The following is a 21,953-nucleotide window of genomic DNA, read 5'->3' on the forward strand; positions in this document are numbered from 1 at the left end:
AGGTGGAGAAGCGTCACCCCACTGCTTGAACTGCAAGCTGAATAAAAAGTATTAAATGACAATAACGTTAATTATTATCATTTTGTTTTCTGTATTCAGTTTGAAGCTTAAGCCATGGGGATGGGGCTGGACTCCCCACGTCACAAGGGGAGGAGTGGTGGCAGCACCTAAAGTGCGCATGGTGGGTTGGCCAGCCGCCCTGTGCCCTCCAAACCGTAATTTTCTTCATGCAGGCTGTAATACAGCCTGTGTGGAGAACATGCACAGCCTGCCGGCCCCTGGCTGAGCACTGAACCATGGCTACAACAGTGTTGTGATTGGTCAGGGGATTCTGGGAGGCTGTGAGCTTACTGTGGAAGCAGGACGGAGAACAGAGTAAGAAGAGGCAACGGCCAGCGGTATAGGTAAGTACTTCATTTTTTATTATTTCCCACCCATTCCCTCCATTACCCCCACCCCCGCCCCGTCTCACCACCCCTGTTCGGTAGCAGCCTCTACTGCCCTGCAAAAAGAAGCATACACATGCACACACAAATGCACACACCGAATACAAGGAATGATTTGTTGAAGGGATTTTCCCGGGGTTGCACTGGGATTGCAATTATGATGGGGCACTCACCCAAAAAGTGGCCCACATTCTTGGATCATCCCTTTCATGGATCACCATATGGTCAGTCTCATTAGACTAAGTTTTTTGATAAATGTTTGGTGAATTTACTTTTTTACAGCTAATAGAGCCAGTGACATTGGTATAACTAGGAACACTGCATGCGGTTGAGGAGAAATAAAATAGCCTAGGGCTACAACACTTGATCTGGCTAGGGTTACCACCTGGATGGTACATACTTTAAGTAGTAAATGTAAGGTGAAAGCACTTTAAAATTCATTCTAAAGCTGCCTTAATGATGTATGACTGATAGTTAAACTAAAAAAGCTAAAAAATATGTTAGCAAGCATTGGAAATGCAATAGGTCTAGCAATTGTTTGAGTTATTGGTATTATAAATGGCAATGTATTTTACCTATATGTGGGGGATCTCAGACATGGATAACATCGCATTTACCACTACAGAGATGAAAGGATTCTGATCGTTTGGCAGTGGCAGTAATGCCTACTGGAGGCTGTAATCTAGAGGAGGATATAACAGAGTGCTCCAGCTTGGAGGGCAAAATCCCTCCCTCTATCACAGACCAATGATCTCACATACACACATTATCCATACATTCGCTGGTGGGGCCCATAACACCAACATTCACTCACCATTAGTCCGTGTGGGAGACGAATATCTTCCAGACGCTGGTATGAGAAGAAAATACCACTTCTACCCTAATGAGTAACAAATTTACATCACCTTCTGCTGCTCATTAGGCCATATATTCCATCTTTGGTATTCCTCTCATAATTTTGGCGGTGGATCTGCTAGTTGCTGTTTAAATGATTATCTAATTCTCTTTTCCCTTCACATTAATACATTTTCATAAATAAACAAACCAACTCATTTCTGTAATGAATCAAATATGTTCTTTATCTAATTAATGCAAATACATTCATTAGTTGTTCAAGCAGCTGACCATCATATTTACCTATTCTGGCTAAATATCATCTTCTAAGTCAAATCCAGTAGTCTCATCAATCTATGCCCGCCAAATTTGAAAGTTCAGTTCATCAGGAAATTGGGCATTCGATCAGTCTGTCAAAGATTCAGGGAAACAGCTGTCCTGCAGTGTCACCGTCCTCTCCGTCAGCATAACATCAGGAAATTGGAAAAACGACCGTAATTACCTCTCTATTCTACCATAATTTATAGTAAAATTGATGTTAAAAGTATCAAAGTTTAGGTATCCGAGTTCGCTGATTGGACAATTAGGGATCATCCTTTTGGGTTCTCACGAAAGTGTCTTTTGGGTTATGACCCTTGTCAGTTCCGGTTCACACAACAGTCTTTGTTCAGAATATTTGGCCGATGTCCCAGGCTGTCCTTGGAAGGTACATGTTCATCTGGGGTCAGGTCCAGGCCACAGTTGCTAGCGGTGACGCATGCGCACTTCACCCAGAACCTTGAGCAATGGAGCCGGTTTCATCGGGTACAGGAGTCAGCCATTTTGTGGCCACTCGAAATGGTCAACTTAAGCAAAAAAAACACAAAAACGTAATTAATACATAGAAAAGGCTAATTAAATGTTATTCCCTCGCTAATACCCATATGTGTATGTATTTATCTAGCAAAGCAACACTCAATGCGGTTTATACTTATTAAATAAAGCACAAATCACAATTACATCTCAAAAGCGACATATATCATGCAATATTCCAATTGTCTATCATTAGTACGCGTACAGAATTTTTAGTTCACTTATTAATTAGGCCATGCATATGCAGATCCCACGTGTAATTCATATATTAGTAAGGTTGGTAAATATTTTCCACATCACTCCAAACCATTAGTTCGATTATAATTAATTAATTAATCTAATTAATAAAACAACATGCAAAATGGGGTGGGTATACAAAATTTTGCATAACCCGCTCCAGCAATCCCCCCTTTGGTGATTTTATCACCATACCACCCAAAATGTTGTTCTGTCTTACGGAATCTTTAAAATGTTTTCTTGCTCTTAATCATAATTCAGTTTCACCTACATCTTCTCTTTTTGCTGATTCGTACATACTCTCCTTCCACTCCTCCAATTCTATTTCCTCAATTTCTCTTTCTTGTTTCTTATCTTTTCTTTTTGATTTTTCACTTTTTATTCTTTTCTTATTTTTCCAGCAAATACAACCTAATCTTATCACTAAAATTATGCAAATTACACATGTTAATGGAAACAATATTTTACCTATAAGAGTACTACCTATTTTTACTGAGAAATTCTTAATAGCAGCTATTTTCTTTCCAATCTTTTCCCAAACACCTTCAACATCCAGTGGTGCAATTTCATCATGCAATTCTGTGATATTCTTAATATAGATTTTCAGATCTTTGCTTTCGTCAGGAATGTAAGTGCAACAATGTTGAACTTTCAGCATTCCACAGGCTCCTCCCTCTTTTGCCAATAATATATCAAGGGCAAGTCGATTTTGCATTACCATAGCACGCATGGCAACCATTTCAGTATTTACCAATAAAAATCCTCCAGCGGTGCTTGTTGACAAGCGATCCACTACTGTTGATAATTTTCTAATTTTGTTTGCATTCAGAGTTATTCCCACTGCTGGTATCAATGCCTCGAAAATATCACCTACAATTTCTGCCCAAGATTCTCTCGTACTCCTGGCTAAATGATTACTTAAGCTATGTACACCATCTTCTCCTCTATCCATATGAAATTTTTTGGGAAAAACCAGGCCTACGTAACATGTGCCATACCAATGGTCTGGCAAATGATAATATGCCCTGTTCCCACAAATAAAATATAACCCAGGAAAGACTGGATCTTTACCACCTTTGATTCCCCATCCACCCATGATTCGATATGTATCATGGCACTCACTATTACCTAAAAAATAATTATCATACACAGTTTGATTCCTTCGAATGCAAAATTTCCCTTTCTGTGGCCAATCTAAAGCTATAATTGGACTATCTTCTCCCTTCAAATGTTTTTCTTTCTCTATATCCCAGACCGTTTTCTCCACTTTCCCTTCTGCTGCCTTTCTTTGCATTTTCAATCTCCTTTCTTCAACCATGTCTAAGAATGTCTTTTCTTCCTTCTTCAAACTGCATGTCAAATTGTTTCTAAAAATATACTCTAATGTTAATTCTTTAGTTTCTAAGAAGAATTCACCTAATACCCTAGCAGGTTTTACTTTGTTTAATTTATTATAAGAAGGTACTTGCGCAAAAATGTTATCTACATCTGAAAAATAATATTCTAATTTCCCTTTCTGATAAAATAAACTAGCTATTACACTACATGTTATTCCATACATTGCCGGGAGGTGATGATAAGTCACTCCTTCAGAAACAGATGCAGGTAACTGCATACATACGTAGCAGTCCCGTACGTCCATTGTCTTTACATATTCATACAATAATTTTGAAAACACATTATTATAAAAATCTGTTATTGACCTGTCTTTATGCAAATTATTATTATCTATTCTAGTTGGAACTACCTTTGGAATTTTCCCTATATTAGTTTTGTTTTCACTATGTCCTTCTAATGTATCTATAGTGGCCTTAAAAGAAATGCCAAGAGCAAGGATGCTCCATAAAAGCATTAATAATCCTGTACAACAACAACACATTTTACACCATGTTTTCATGAATATACATCTACCTTTGCTACTATCTATGTTAGCCATCTTTGTTAAAATGGACCGTGTCTTTTGACTTAGCCTCTTTCACTTCACAACTAGTTTTCTAACCTAAGGCTCTTACACCTATTTGGTTCTACCAGCCTCTATCTTCTGATTTAATTACTTGTTCTCTTCATCAACAGTTTTCTTGATTTATTCAGTTTGGCATCTCATCATTCTTCACTTTCCTTTCGTCATCCAAATACAGAATTTCCTGAACTTCCGTTTCTTCTTCTGCAATGTCGGACAAGAGAACTCTCAGGATTTCCGATTCTACTTCTTCTTCAACCACTTTCAGTACAGCCTCCTCTGGATTTCCTTGACTATCTGCCTCTTCTCCCTTTTCAGGCAGAGCCACGTACGTCCATTCCGGTGACTTATACTTCTGGTTAGGTTTCCTTGTTCTTTTACTCTCTTTGTCTTCAGTTATATCGTCTTCTTTTGATTTTTCTTGACTTGTCACTTCATTCACCTGTTCAGCTCTTGGTGAATTCACTTGTGTCAGTCGATATCTCAGTTTCCTTATTTTATTGGGCCAAACATCATCTCACGCAACTCTTTTTACTTTACTCCCTTTGTCATTCTTTTCATTCCTCCAAGCTCTCTTTCTTAGAACTCGACCTTCAGGTATTTCATTTTCACTCTCTTCAGACTCTGTCTCAACTTGCTTTGTCTTTTCAAGGACTTCTTCTTCCACCACTTGTTTTGTTTTCCCTACTTCTGTCCCTCCTCGGATCTCCGACATGCAATCTTCCTGCTGGCTACTTGTCCCTTCACCTAACTGGATGTTGCAGTTCCCTACACCTCCTTGGGGGTCTTCCGCAAAAACCTGTCCCTCTCTCTCTGTACCTGTCCCTTTTTCACTTAAATTTGTTATTTCAGGTGGAATTTCTCTCAGTCTCTCATCTGGTACTTCCTTTTCACTAATTTCTCTTATTGTTTCTTCAGTACTCTTTCCTCTTTTCTTTCTGTGTTCTTTTTTAGAACCCTGCGCTTCTTGCTAGTTTCCAGAATAGCTAGATTCTGAAATCTGCAATCTTCTTCTCAGAGAGCTACTTCTGGGGACCAAAGCTGAACTTGGTTGTGTTTCCCCCCCTTTCAGAGTTTTCTCGTGTCTTTGACCCTTCGTCATCTGACTCAGTACTTGATTCTGATTCATCAAAATATTATTTTCCTGTGCTGTCCACCGGATTCGGAATTCTCAATGTATGACTTGCATGGATCCAGTTTTTCAGTCCAGCACACTTCACAGCTGTGGTCGTGGTCAAAATGACTTGTCGTGGTTTTCCCCACCTTGGAACCAAACAACTTCTTCTTCTGTGGGCCTTTATCCTTACCCAGTCACCTGGGCTCAGATCATGGGCTGGCTTCTTTTCAAGTGTGGTGGCATCTGCTCCAACCTGATGAAACACAGAATGAACGGTGTCAGCCAGGCCTTTACAGTATTCCAACACCATATCATTAGTTATAGTCATCAGCTTGTTGACTGGTATAAACACATGTCTCATCACACGTCCCATGATTATTTCATGAAGACTCAATCCTGTAGTTCTGTCTGGAATTGACCTAATTGTCATGAGTACTAGAGGCAAGACATCAGGCCATTTCATACATGTGGCCAAACACATTTTCCCTATTCTATTTTTGATAGTACCATTCATCTGTTCAACCACACCAGAAGCCTCTGGTCGGTAGGCACAATGTAGTTTTTGTTGTACATTCAATGCTTCACAAATTAATCCTACAATCTCATTATGGAAATGTCCTCCTCGGTCTGACTCAATTGTTACTGGGAACCCGAACCTGGGGATGAACTCTCTCAGCAGTAGCTTGGCTACTGTCAACCCATCATTTCTTCTTGTTGGGAATGCTTCCACCCACCTAGAGAATAGGCAGACCACAACCAAAACATACCTCAGTCTGTTACAGGGAGGCATCTCAATGAAATCTACTTGCATTCTGGTGAAAGGCCCTCCTTCTCGACCTATTGTTCCCAGACTCACTACTGTCTTCCTTCCAGGATTGTATTGCTGACATATTAAGCATCTTTGACAAAGACTTTCTGCTACAAGTCTGAATTTTGCATTGTACCAGGTCTGCTTAAATGACCTGATCATGGCATCTCTCCCTACATGTCCCTGGCCATGATACATCCGTGCCATGGTAGACATCATGCTATCAGGCATAACTGGTCTTCCATCTCGATAGACCCACACATGATCTTTTTCCCTTGGGGCACATCCTGCTTTTACCCACTGTCTCATTTCCTCGTCTCCTGCCTCTTCCTGCAATTATCTTACCTCTTTCCAAGTTCCCACAATGTTAATAAACATCAATGAGCAAGAAGACATTTCTCTTTCCTTAGCCCGATTGACCGAATTCTGATTTTGTGCACAATACTGTGCCATGTGGTTGGCGTACCTGTTCCCGGTGGCGATATAATCAACACCTTGACTATGAGCAGCACATTTTACAACAGCCAACAGTTTAGGCAGCTGTATCGCCTCAAGCAACTTTCCAACCACTTCTGCATTCTTAATAGGAGTTCCACTCGAGGTCAGGAAACCTCTCTGTAGCCATAGTTGGCCAAAGTCGTGGACGACTCCAAAGCCATACTGGCTGTCAGTTATCACAGTCACTATCACACTCTTCCCAATCTTGCATGCTCTAGTCAAAGCCACAAGTTCTGCTACTTGGGCTGATTTCACTCCTTTCAGATATGATACTTCTATTACTGCTGCAACTGTGCATACTGCATACGCTGCACTCAGCACTCCTTCATCTGTTCTCAAAGATGACCCATCAACGAACATTACAAAATCACTTTCTGGCAAAGGTACATATTTTATATCTGGTCAGGGTTTTGTACAAAAATCAAGTACATCCAAACAATCATGATCTACTTCATCTTTTACTTCCACAATCTCAGCATCAGGCAACAAAGTTGCAGGATTCACATTCAAACATCTTGCAAGACTCACATTAGTTGCACCCAATATGACCTTTTCATACTTAGTCAACCGACTGTGTGTCATATACTGAGTACGACTCCTTGCCAACAAAATTGCCTCATCATGGGGTACAAACACTTTCAATGGATATCCCATCACAATTCCTTCACTCTGCTCCAAACTTCGACATGTTGCAGACACCGCTTTCAAACATCCAGGTAAAGCTACAGCTACTGAATCAAGCATTGATGAAAAATATGCAATTGGTCTTCTCAGTTTTCCATGCTTCTGGATCAACACAGAAAGTGCACATCCATTTCTCTCACTGCAATACAACACAAATTCTTTCTCATAGTCAGGCATAATTAATGCAGGTGCTTCACACAAACCATCTCTCAATTTTCTGAATGCTGCCAATTCTTCCTTGTTTAATTCAATGGGATCTTTCACATCACTTCTCGTTAATCGCACCAAAGGTTTTGCGATCAAGGAAAAGTTGCTGATCCACTGACGACAGTATCCAACCATTCCAAAAACATTCTCACTTCTCTTTGAGTCATAGGAGCTCTCATTCCTTTTATTATTCTGATTCTGTCTATGGTTATTTTCCTTAGTCCTTTCTCAATGTTATGTCCCAAATACTGCACTTGCTTCTTGCAAAACTGAATTTCGCTGGCGACACTTTAAGTCCTCCATCTGCCAAATGATTCAGCAAGGCTATTGTGTTTACCTCACAAGCTTCAGGTGTTTTTGACGCCACCAAAAGGTCATCAATGTATTGGACTAACACAGAGCTTTCGGGCATTTCTACACTCTCCAAAGACTTCTTTAATAGCTGATTGAATATTGAGGGGCTTTCTGTATACCCCTGTGGGATTCGGCACCATGCCAAAATACGCTCACCAAAACGAAATGCAAAAATTTGCTGACTATCGTGGTGCAATGGGATGGAAAAGAAAGCATGACACAGATCAATCACTGTATACCATTCTGCATCATGGGGAATCTGATATAAAATCACTGATGGATTTGGTACAATGGGACAACATGATACCACAATTTTATTCACCTTTCTCAGATCTTGCACTATCCTGCATTTCCCATTAGGCTTTTTCAGTCCCATTATCGGTGAATTACATGGACTACTCATTATTTCTCTCAAAATTCCTTGCCTGATCATTTTCTCTATTACAGGAGTTACTCCTTCAATTATCTCAGGTGTCAATTTGTATTGCGGAACATTTGGATATGTTACTCCTTCCTTTATGGTTATTTTGATTGGATCTACATTTCTCATTAGTCCTACATCTTCTCCAGTGAAATCCCAATTTTCTGCTTTTACAGATTGTCTCAATTCTTTAGGTAATTCATCAGGGTTGAATACAGCATATGTTTCAGTAACTTCATTTTCTCTGTTAGCTATGGTCATTTTATACAGTACATCATCATCTGGTGTTTCAAAAGCTATTACATCCGGAGTACAAAATATAGTGCAATTCATTTTGCACAACAGGTCCCTACCTAATAAATTCACAGGACTGGTGTCACACAACACAAAGCGGTGCATTTCTGAAAATTTCCATATGCTAACTTTCACTGGGTCTGTAAGATATGTTTTAATCTGTCTGTTGGGCACACCAACTACTTGGATCGTTTCATCCGAGAGAGGAAGATTCTTAACATCAGCTGATCTAACAGTTGATCGAGTAGCACCAGTATCCACTAGGAAAGTAATATTTTCATCATTAACTTTCCCATCTACAAAAGGTCCTGTCTGGTCTACTTCTAGAGTTGCGCCAAGTACGCACTCTCCTTCCTCCCTTCGGCACCGTCAATAGCTCTCTTCTGAGTCACTCTCATCGCGGTGCAGCCAATACTGCGAGACAGCACTAGCGCGTGGCGGCTTATTTACCTGTTCTTCATTGTAGAATCCCGATTCACTACTATACTTCTGTGTGTTTCTGCTCTGTGGAAAAGGCGGTTTTGGCACCTGATTCTGTGGGGGAACAACTTGCTGCTGTTGCTGCAGTTGACCACTCACCTCATGCTGCACCTGTGGGTTCAATGATGGATTTTCATTGTTAGTACTCGGGGGAAACTTACACTCAGATTTCCAATGCCTTATCCTGCCGCAATTATGACACAGAAATTTCTTTTAAGCTTCTTCAATATTCCCTTTATACTTCCCAGTATGAAATTTAGGCTTTGACCCTGCTTGTTCCACCAATTGTGCTTATTGTCTCTCCGCTACCTTTACCTGTGCCCACATTGCCTTCTCTTTTAGCTTCCGCTGTTTTGCTTCAATTTCATCACTGAAGTATTTAGCATGTCTCAATACTTTATCTATTTTCTTGTTTTGCTAATCTACCGTATGCTGTTTAACCATCTCACCAATTTCTGGTCGTAAACCATATACAAATCTGTATACAAAATGACTCAAATCCTTTTCACACAGATTCTCATCTCCGCTAAACTGCTTAAAAGCTTGTATTAGCCTCTCGTAATATGCATTTACTGACTCTTTACTTTCCTGGTGTGTTCGATCAATTTTGACCCAATCTGTCTCTTTAGGGGGCACTTTATTTTTCAGAAACACCATAACCTGCTCATATTTCTTCATTACCTCGGGGTCTGGAGCTCCTGTTTTAGGATCCCTAGGATATTCCTTGGTTGGCCAATTGATCATTAATTTGCACTCTGTCCATAGATCTGCTGGTACGATTATGTCAAACAGACTATTCAAATCAATCCATAATACTTTAGACAATTTCCCAAATCTGTCTACCTACCTGTACCACTCGACGGGCTTTTCACGTAGTCGAAGGAAATCATTCATAAAAGACAAAATATCCTGTCTCGTCCATGGGACATGTACATATCCTCCTCCCGGAATCTCTCTCATAGGGCATTCTGTCACTACCTTCTCCTTTTCTCTTACAGGAAAGGCTGAACATGTCTTATCTGAGGCATCATCGCGTTTTCTATACCACCTGCTTCTCCATTTATCCACATCTCCCCACTTTCTCAGCAAAATGATTATGTCCTTAATTTGACCTATTCGTCCTGTGGTGTTCATATTCTCAATGTCCTTTTCAGTGAATTCTACTCGATATGGTTTCTGTAAGGCTTTTACTTTTTCAATATCAATGCCCATCTCATTTGCTACCTCTTCTAACCTTTCATGTAAGTTTTTTGCTCTCCAGGTCACACTCTTGCACAAAAATAATAATTCTTCATCCTGATAGGTTTTAAATTTTTCTGTTGGGATAGTCCCTACTATTAATTCTTCTAATACCATTTGTAACTTGGCCACATCAATTGATTGGGATTCTTTGTCTTTCCTCTGCAAGCTTCTTAACCATGCACTTAACTCTTCTGTCGATGGTCCTACTGGTTTTTCTATACTTCTGTGTCCAAAATCTTTTTGTGTTTCTGACACTGTCTCTATCATTGTCATACGTCTCTCTGCACAATTCTGGTCTACAAATGGATTATTTGTAAAATTTGGTTCCATTACACTCATAGTCTGCCTCCGTGAATTCTCATTCTGACTCATTCTTGGTTGTTCCACTGGTTTATTACTTCTGTAAGGGACTGTCAAACAATGCTCACTGTCCTTCTATTTGTCAAAAATAGGCATTACTGGACCTATCGTTACTGGAACAGTTACCGCTTCTAGATTCTTAGTCAATTCTCTTATTTTCTCAGTTAATTCCAGGGTTGTTTTCGCTAATTCTACAGAATTTTCTGTTTTTTCTTCCAATCTCTTTTCTACTTCCCTAGTAGCACTATTTTTACTCAAACTTAGGGATTCTGGTTCCGATTTTATAATTTGCATGGTTTCTCTCATTGGGGCACTTGGAGTTAACATTTCTGGTTCTGGTCGATACGGTGGTGGATTTTTATAGAACATATCATTAAGAACATCATCCTCGGACTCATGCACTCCATACCCTCTCGACTCCACATTATGCCTCTTTTCTACACACTTTCGTCCTTCATTCTCTCCTACAGTTCTTACAGGGAACACACCCTCAGTCATACTCGCATCCCGCCATCTTTTCATTCGATCATTATGCGTTTCATGTCCGTATGGTCTTCCAAACCAGTACCTATATCCTCTACCATTTCTTTGTCTCTCTCGTTCATGCATTTCATCTTCCCATTCCGTCAAAGCCTCAAACTGCGTCGGTCTAGGTCTTGGTTCCAAATTCATAATTTTTTCTCTCAAATTTTTCAAAACAGGCAAATTAAATGAACCATGCTCTGGAAAAGCTAATACTCCGTCGTCCTTTGTATATCTCACCCAGTTATCTAACCAAATACAAGTATGATACCCATATTTCGCAATCATAAAAGATGCGGGGGTTTTCGGTGGAGGAAGTAACTGTCCTTCCCTAGTCTTTACTGGTTTGTCCTTCTTAAACCACTTCTTGATTCTTCCTAACCATGTTCTTTCATCTTTTTCTGGTGTATCGTAATACATTTTCCTGCCTTTCGCGTATCGCTAGTCTCTCTTTACAACTGTACCGCTAGTCTATCCAATCACAGCGCGACTCACACTAACGCACCAATTCAGAGCGTCTACGTCACTGTCACAATCCTCAAATCCCAGCGCGGCTCACACTAACGCACCAATTAAGAGCGCCTACGTCACCCTGTTTTTTTCTCCACTCCTAGCGCGGCGTACACTAACGCACCAATCCGGAGCGTTTCACAGTTCTGACCGACTGTCTAATCCCAGCGTGGTCGTTCTGACGTCAGCAGCCACTGCGGCAGCTCCTGCTCCTGCTTCTGTATACCCCTCCTTTACAAATCTGCTCAGTAAGTTTTTGTTTCAATTTCTACACTTCTGTTAGTAACAACATAAAAACATCTCCATTGTCCGCTTTGCTAACCAAAGAACAGCAAAAGACCTTTCTCACGAGAATTCCGTCTTTCCCGAGAGCAGCGCTTACCTCTGCCCTACTACGGAATCGTTACTTCCATTGATAAAGTAGCACATCCCTCTACTTCACCCTTCTAACAAGCATTAGCTAATTGTTTCTCTAGTATTTAAGACACATAGTTGGAGACCCAATGCTCCTGAGAAATAAACCTAGAGTTTCGCAATCAACCCGAATGCCTTTACATTCATGCTCGTTCATACAAGAAAATGTAGTACATTCACACATAATCCTGTCTTTCCCGAGAACAGCGAACAGTCTGTCCTACTACAGAATTATGACATACGTTAACAAAGCAGCGCTTACCTCTCCTTTGTCCTTCTAACAAGCTCAGAGAATACCTATTACCTTTCCAGTGATAAGCGTTATCGGAATGCCAGTTGGATCCCTGGTAACTAAGACCAGAACTTCACAGGTAACCTTCGCTTTCATACACTCTTCTCTCACACTATAAATGTCTCTGATTGCAACACACGACGATGCTACCGAATCAAACCCAGACAATGCGCAGTGCAACTTCAATTGTCACACGTTTCCCTTGTGTACCTGCAGCGCAACAACAATTCCGTCTTTCCCGAGAGCAGCGCTTACCTCTGCCCTACTACGGAACCGTTACAAACTTCCGACTTCCTTCATCCCAGAAGCCGTACCAACAACATTAAACTCGACGCAACTCAACATAGAGTGTTAGTACATAAATCAATACCAATCAATAATCAATAAGCTATATACAAGCAAAAATCATCAAACCAAAACAATAGCAAACCATCATTCTGCTACCAGAAAAACTGCTCCAGCGTTGAGTGCAAAATCCCTCCCTCTATCACAGACCAATGATCTCACATACACACATTAGCCATACATTCGCTGGTGGCGCCCATAACACCAACATTCACTCACCATTAGTCCGTGTGGGAGGGGATTATCTTCCAGACGCTGGTATGAGAAGGAAATACCACTTCTACCCTAATGAGTGACAAATTTACATCACCTTCTGCTGCTCATTAGGCCCTATATTCCATCTTTGGTATTCCTCTCATAATTTTGGCGGTGGATCTGCTAGTTGCTGTTTAAATGATTATCTAATTCTCTTTTCCCTTCACATTAATACATTTTCATAAATGAACAAACCAACTCATTTCTGTAATGAATCAAATATGTTCTTTATCTAATTAATGCAAATAAATTCATTAGTTGTTCAAGCAGCTGACCATCATATTTACCTATTCTGGCTAAATATCGTCTTCTAAGTCAAATCCAGTAGTCTCATCAATCTATGCCCGTCAAATTTGAAAGTTCAGCTCATCAGGAAATTGGGTATTCGATCAGTCTGTCAAAGAGCAGGGAAACAGCTGTCCTGCAGTGTCACCGTCCTCTCCGTCAGCATAACATAAGGAAATTGGAAAAACGACCGTAATTACCTCTCTATTCTACCATAATTTATAGTAAAATTGATGTTAAAAGTATCAAAGTTTAGGCATCCGAGTTCGCTGATTGGACAATCAGGGATCATCCTTTTGGGTTCTCACGAAAGTGTCTTTTGGGTTATGACCCTTGTCAGTTCCGGTTCACACAACAGTCTTTGTTCAGAATATTTGGCCGATGTCCCAGGCTGTCCTTGGAAGGTACATGTTCATCTGGGGTCAGGTCCAGGCCACAGTTGCTAGCGGTGACGCATGCGCACTTCACCCAGAACCTTGAGCAATGGAGGCGGTTTCATCGGGTACAGGAGTCAGCCATTTTGTGGCCACTCGAAATGGTCAACTTAAGCAAAAAAAACACAAAAACGTAATTAATACATAGAAAAGGCTAACTAAATGTTATTCCCTCGCTAATACCCATATGTGTATGTATTTATCTAGCAAAGCAACACTCAATGCGGTTTATACTTACTAAATTAAGCACAAATCACAATTACATCACAAAAGCGACATATATCATGCAATATTCAAATTGTCTATCATTAGTATGCGTACAGAATTTTTAGTTCACGTATTAATTAGGCCATGCAGATGCAGATCCCACGTGTAATTCATATATTAGTAAGTTTGGTAAATATTTTCCACATCACTCCAAACTATTAGTTCGATTATAATTAATTAATTATTCTAATTAATAAAACAACATGCAAAATGGGGTGGGTATACAAAATTTAGCATAACCCGCTCCAGCAAGAGTTGCAAATTTGAGTCGTCAAACTGGACTTTAGGAAAATATGAGAAACAAATGTAGTTCGCGATGAGCAGTTTAGTCTGATTATTTCCAATGTTTTAAACAACAGCAGGTGAAGGATAAAAACAAACTCCAAGTCTTCTGTAGAAAAGGCAGCGTGTGTTTTTTTCTCCGAAGAATGACTTTGCTTGGACTAAGCCCACTAAAGGCTGCATATTTTCTGCATACTTTGATTTCCAGGTCATCAGTGGTGGTGAAGTATCTGGGTGCAAACACACTTGAAGTGCACTGCTTCAAGCGTAATATTATACCAGCTATGAAATGGTTTTAGGAATAAAAAAACTTTTGAAAGGAGGCAAGCTGCTCGCACGAAAACATGAATGACTTAACATCCACCACCTGAAAGGGCATTTTTATATGGGCCCTGGGCACAAACTCGTCGTCTAGCCATCTGGATCAAAATGATCTGATGTGGTGGAGGTTACAAGCTGACGTTCATTTACTGATTTACTGAGGCAGTGAAAATAAAGGTTTTATTTGCGACTACCACTACCTGAGAAGGAAGAAAATGTAATACCATTATACAATTGATTGATTTACAAAAGTAAATTCACACCTGCGATTCCTACACATGCGTTTGCATTTCTAGATTGATTTACCCACTCATATTTAACACTGTACCTCAATTGTGCAATATTAGAATATCACACACACAAGGACTACTGCGTCCATTTAAGAGATGCAATTAATAAAACTCCTGGGTGCCATCAAGGTAGTATACCTGCATATGTGCTTGACAGGGTAGTGAGCAAATGCCAACAAGCAGCGAGCACTTTACAGTGAACACAAGGGGCATGAGCTGCGTCAGGACAAGGCATATGCAGGACAACAAACAAGGAAGTGATGAGGTTGTGAGGGCACGTCATTGAGGCATATCTGGCCGGCACCTGGCTTTCGGTGCTCCGCGGAGCTTGAGGAGTGCAGAAAACTCCACGTCGCATAGTGCAGCGGAGGTTTTTCCCCTCTCGCGTTCACGAACGTTAAGTTCGCGAGGTGCCGTTCGAGTAGAATTTGTACCCGAGCGGCAGGAAGACCAGCGCAATTGGCAGTTTGCACTGTACTCTGCCACTTGCGGAACTCCGCAGAGTTTTTGTGTCACATTGCAGTCTTCCGCGAACTACGCCCAGGCCTGCTAAGCACACAAAGGAGGGACATTGACACAAATGCACCAATGACAAGCCAACATTTCTGAAAGCACAGATGTCAACCAATGGCAATCGGTATTTGTGTCAAAAGCCCAGAGAAGACATCCAACAGGTCTAGCAGACAGCGCATGCACTGTGAGTCTCGACCTAAAAAGGAATAGGGATATTTTTTATATGAAGTGTTCTCTTTAATTATCTTTGCCAGCCTTTGCAGAATCTTGTCTGGATATTTCTTGTTATTATTTTTTTGTAGTTTTATATAGTGTAAACTCGGCCTGAAGGCATTGAGTAATTTACTTGAGCACCAGTTACATTATATAAGATTAAATTCATTTTAAGGATCGAGCCTGTGAGAGCATGCCCAGCTTTTGTTTACAAAAAGGGCCTTGGGTCCGCCCATTGCTTACTATTTGTTCGCTTGATGTCACCCTTCTTTACAGGCTCCCTAATCGGCCACTCCAGGCTAAGCATAATTTTCAGTAATTTCCATGGAGCAGGGACCAAGCACAGATTGATTCAAGTTAATTTATGCCCATCCGCTGCTCACAATGTGATTGAGTTACAATTTCTCCCCTGCTCCAACTTCCCCTGCCTGCTGCTCACTCCGTATAGTTTGCTCTTTTTTTCTTGTTTTTCAAATCTTCAACATGTTGCAAGGTGAAAATACTTTTTTTTATGGTTCAGTTGAGGCCCTGGGCTTGAAAATGTACAAAAACTCAATAATAGTGTTATCCTCAAACAGTGGAAAGAAGTCCACTCACAAGTTTCTCTCAAGTTTTCCCAGCGGTATAATTGCTACACGAGAGTACTGCTGGGGCAGTTATATTTCTGGAATAGCAACATCCCTGAACCACTCAAGGCTGCCAAGGCTGCAGAGAACAGAATCTGAAAATGTGCTGGGGGAAGCCCCCTTATGTGCCCGATGTCTTCTGTATAATGTAAAGGGCTGAAGTGTTATGTATGTGTTTTATACAGCACCACCCCTTGCTCTTCTAAGTGCCTCGATGTAGTCACACATTTGCGTTGTGACAAAAATAAATTGAACTATGGATGCACGTCAACACTCCCAGTTACCATTCTCTGAAGTTAGCCATGCCCAAACGTTCTTGAGACCCGAAATCCCCAAAAATTATAATAAAATAAAAAGATCCCTGTACACCACTTTTTAAGAAGTGCAAAACGCACAGACTTTGTGCAGGCAACTCCCCCAAAGTCAAGAACACCCCTCTTTTCTGTGCTTCAAATATCTTCTAAAAACACACTGGTGCAGGCACCCCTTTCTGTGGCTGCATAACAATCTTTCTGTGTGACAGCATGGGAGCCTCTGATCGTTAGATCTACTACGAAGCCTGTCTTACGGGAGCTCATGGTTTACCAGTGACACAAGGTTCATTAATATAAAACTCTACTGAATTTAGCTTTACTCACCTACCTCCAATCAGGGGCTCATCTGGTTTTGCCACGTGTGCGCACTTGCTTTACATCTTGCTGACATTTTCCTGTACTGCATTGTTCATTTAACACTTGTTGTAAATGTTCATTTACAGAACTGACACTGTTCCACTCAGTGCTTTCTGTACTTTTCTAGGCACACGTTTCAGGATTGACCTAAATGTCATATCCAATTATTTAAGCCAGCACCCCCAACAAGGCCTAAAAGACACTAGGGCTAAGGTGACAATACCTTGCCGCTAGGAAGCCTGCTTTTTTAGCCCCTCCCAGCCAAACACAGCTTGAAGTGAGAATGGCACAACAACCACAAAATCAACCCCTCCCTCGACCCCCTATGGAGGCCCCCGCATATTCACATCCTCTCCATTGCCCCTATAATCTGAAGGTCATGGCCCAGCAGGGGATGACACTGCTTCTGGCCAGGCAGGCTGCACGAGTCAGGGGGCAGAGGCGGGAATGCCCCAAAGGTCACAGGAACACCAGGCTCCAAGTCTCAATTTACAGCAGGCCAGGAGAGTGCCCATGATGGGGGCGCCAAATTAGAGTGGCCAGGCGGGGACTGGAGAAGACAGTATGTCTCTTGGGCCAGTTTACAGAAGCCCAAAAAAGACGGCCCACAAGTGCCCCTAAAGCACCCGTCCATCACCTAATGCTCGACTTCCCGCCTTCCAGTCCGACACTGGATTTCCCCATCCTCCAACCTAAGATTTTATCAAATTCCTATTTTTCTATTTAAATAGTTTTTGGAAAGCATTTGGGCCTGCAAATATCAACTTTTTCTTCTTGTGCAAAAGTAGGTGTGTATTTAAATCAAACCACCAATCAGAACTTGTACAACTCTTTTTTCCAGCGGAAGTCCATTACATTCTCGGCTGTTGCCTGTGCAGCAATACTCCATCAGGACAGGTCCTGACGGTACTAGCCGTCTGTTTTCCAGAACTGCCAAAAACAGCCTTTGCACCATCATTAATTGTGATGGCTTAAGGCAGGTTAGTTCCAGCAATGCACTGCATGTTGAGATTTGCTGTTTCACCTTTTTTAAATTATATTGGATATTTCTAAAAAGGCAGACCTCGCTGTGTGTCGTGCTCACCTACACTTAAGTAAAATTATGTGTAACTAAACTCTATGGGGCAGATTTACAATAACTGGCGCATCCCTGCATATCAGCAGGAATGCGCCAGTTATTGTGCGTCAGGGTTCCTCCACCATGGATGCGCTGCATTTACTATGCGGCGCACCATGGGGCAAAAACGGACAGATGCGTGACGCATCTGTGCCGTAAAGGCAGCGCATTGCTGGAGTTGCGTCGCAAGCGCGACGCAGCTCCAGCAAGGCTCGGGGGTGCCCTATCTTTGAAATGCTGCGTCAATCCTTACGCCTGCTTCAAGCAGGCGCAGGGTTTTGACGCAGCATGGGCTCAAAAGTGACTGAGTGAAATCTAGTAGATTTCACTCAGCCACTTTTAGGAGGCGTTCCTGCGCCGGAACGCCCCCCCTGCGCCGGAACGCCTACTTCTGGCGCAGGGCTTTACTCCGTGACGCATCTCCCAGATGCGTCACGTTGTAAATACCCCGCAGCATGGCGCTGGTTTTGCGCCGCTGCTGCGTCATAAAAGTGACGCAACAGCGGCGTAAAAGAGGCGCAAGGGGCTTGTAAATCTGCCCCTATATCCAAGCAGAAGTGGAGGGAAGTCTGGGAGTACTATAGTAGCTATTAAACACCTTACAGCAGAGCTGCATTATCGATTATCACTATAAACATGTTATATTCAAATAAATGTGTTCTGTTTGCTGGTTTGGAGTGTAAATAACACAGTCGTGTAGGCATTTCTACATGCTAGGCTCCAGTGGAGAAGGCCAGTCACCAGAAGCAATTTCTAAGGGATGATTTTCACAAGCTGGACCTCATGGGAAAGCAGTTCGGGGCAGCCTACTAGTGGACTGATTGCTGATTGATTTGCACACCAAAGAATATAGGACTGTTTTGAGTAAAACATTTAAAAAGCAGCGCAGTGAAAGGATGGTGGCATGCAGAGACAGCCCAGGGGATGTTCCAATACACTGCTCTCATTTACATAATATTTTATTTCCTGATATCAGTAACAATGACGCAAGGGAACTAGCCTGACAGCGAGTGAAAACTCCCAGCTTCAGCCATATCTCTGCTCTCCTTTGGGCCTCAGAGAGCCCTGAGCAGGTCACAAGTGCAGTGGCACTGATGTGTGTGTGTGTGTGTAATAATAAAAAATAAGTATTATTATTATTATTTTTAAATAAATGCAACAATACTCTAAATGTAAAAAAAAACTTTGTTCATAATACACAGTTTTTAAAAAAAAATTAAAATCAGAACTCTTAACCAAGTTAATGCAAACTAAATCTAACTAAATCTAACACATTTTAGCGAGGTGATTTTATTTTAAAAATGTTGTCTAAAGATAAATATTGATAAATTGAATAGAGAATTTTAAAATTATTTTGTAATTCAGAGCAAATTTATAATGTGAAATTTATGCATTGTATCTTTTAATTTTATTAGGGATTGTTTAATATTCGTTATTGTTTATTAATGTACATTTATGCTTTACATTAACATAATTGTATTTATTTATTTATTTATTTTTGATATTTTCTTATAGTGAGATTTCTACTTCTTTGGCAGAGATCTCCACCTTCAGTGGTAAAGTTTTACAGCCGAAAGGTGTTGTAAGAGCCCCATATTTTGAGGCTGAGGAGATTCTTAAGTCTCCATGTAGGTGTAACTCGGTACTTGGAAATGGTAAATAGCAAAAACGTTGAGATTTACACCTACGTGAAGAAGTATCTCTACAAGAAAGTAGATTGGCTCATGTAAATTTTACCTTTGTGAGCTGAACTCAAATTACCAAGCATATTCAGTTTTTAAGACCTCATTTGGTGGTATGGCTGTAACTTGATATGTGCAGAAAAACTGCAAATTCCTCATCTGTCACATGCGCACTTCCGAGCCTGCAATTCCAAAGCTGAAAAGTTGCTGCGGGATTGCAGCCACAGGCCCCAGCTTCAAAATGAGCGCTGGGTTAGCTTTCTCCAGCCAATACCCAATCAGCTCCAGGATTGGCTGGTTTTCTGCTGTACAAGAGAGGAAGTCCTTCCCCTTCCTCCCTAGTCACCGCCCACGGAGGAGAGTACCAGAAGGAGGGAGAGAGACAGCAGTCAGACCCTCCAGCAAAGGCAGCATGCATATGGTGGGCTTTTGGGGCATCACTCCCCACCAAATTTAAATGTTGCCGGCCGCTGCTGTTTACTAGCCTTCCCCAACCTGTGGATCGTAACTGTGAATTGTCACTGTCCAGTCGTACACTCACTGTGCCTCTCAAGCTTGCAACCAGCCTTCGACTAATACAGTTCATAATGTACAGTGGTCTAGAAATAATAATATGACTGAAAGTGAAATCTCTATGCATTCAAAGAATTAAAATTTGACAACGTACACGGTGCAGACTGAAAAGCCACTGTTTCAGATTTTTGTAGTGTACTTTACAAGTGTAACAACTCACCTACTGACTAAACACTGCTTTTTTTGTAGGCTGCTTTTGTGGTGCTCAGCTGTATCACACCTAAGTATATTCAGTCTGACAACTGTCACAAGGATCTCCAGCTTGCTGATGCTCTGAACAAACCAGTGATCCCTCTTCTGTTGCATTTCCTGCTCTGGCCTCCAGAAGGCGCGTCTCATCACATTCCCAGGCTCCTCTTCCGCTGCCCACCTATTGATCTCAGCAGTGAGAGGCTATTCCGAAGGAACATTGGCTTACTTGTGAACAAAATCAAGCAATTTATGAAATATTAACAGTACTTTTGATATGCAGATATTTTTCTTTCTTTAGTTAACAGAAATATTTCTGTTACTTGACCAACCTCACATATTATCTTCAGGAATTTGCCAACGTTTCACTCTGAAGTAGCCTGAAAACAACTGATGGTAAAACAGGTTTCTAAATCTGAGAAGTTTGTGCCTATTGACTGAAACTGTGCATGATCTTAAACAATCAACTGTAGCTGTAAAATCTTTCGTCCATGTGCCATTCTGGGATAGAAGTGGGAAATGAAGATAGCATGTTCTCAATGTGAGGTCTTCCATTTTACATCTCCTGATCATCTTATATTTTAAATCCAAGATGCCGTAGACAAAATCAGAGAATCTGAATTCAGACTTTTTTTGTGCACTTGTCTTGGATATTTCCGGAGCTGCCAACTTCAAAACGGGGGACCATGCTTCATAAGACATTGCTGTGCAATAGTGAAAATCACAATAATTTATTAAATGCACTTATGAAAGAAGTTACATGATTCATGTGTCTGTGTTGATTTATGTATAACGGTGTGCACATGAGTAGAAAATTCATTATAATGAGATTTTGAACAAAGTCTGATACAGAGGATGTAATGTATTTACAAGGCATTTATCAGCAGCATATACAATATATATAATTTTTTATCCCATATGTTTTGTCAATAGGGATTGCAAATTCACATTTAGCATGTCTTGAGTGATGTAATATGTGAGGTTATAAACAGTACATGGTTCAAGTTATAGTTAGTTCAGTAAACTGTAACTGGTGAAGTTTTTGAATCTTTTGTTTTTTTTAACATTCGTTTTTACTTTATTTTAACACCTCACTATAACATCACTTTAACCTTTTTCAGTGAATTGAAGCTCCAACCCGATTAACATTAAGGATGCAAACTCATGGGACTGGAATAAATCAGTTCTCAAATACTCACCAAGACCATTAAAGACAAGCATTGGTAAATGCATTATGTTTCACCTATGTGATTAATATTAGGGCCATCATATAATTAAGCACAAAGCATTGGTATTGGGTGATAAAAGGCAGAAAGTTGAAATATTCATTCAGTAGCTTAAGTGCAGAATGTGTAATC

At 40.9% G+C, this 21,953-nt stretch overlaps 1 protein-coding gene across 1 annotated transcript in view; it reads left to right on the forward strand.

Annotated features, from left to right (window-relative positions):
- LOC146831362 (uncharacterized) overlaps positions 1-21,300 on the forward strand; it is a 1,121,174-nt gene extending 1,099,874 nt beyond the window's left edge. Inside the window, exon 9 of the mRNA XM_085604146.1 lies at positions 20,596-21,300. Coding sequence (XP_085460272.1) covers positions 20,596-20,859 — 264 coding nt within the window. The 3' untranslated portion in view covers positions 20,860-21,300. The remainder of the gene's footprint in view (positions 1-20,595) is intronic.
- Positions 21,301-21,953: the final 653 nt, after the last annotated feature.

Source organism: Triturus cristatus, chromosome 5_1 (genome assembly GCF_964204655.1).
Source record: "Triturus cristatus chromosome 5_1, aTriCri1.1, whole genome shotgun sequence".
NCBI lineage: Eukaryota > Metazoa > Chordata > Amphibia > Caudata > Salamandridae > Triturus > Triturus cristatus.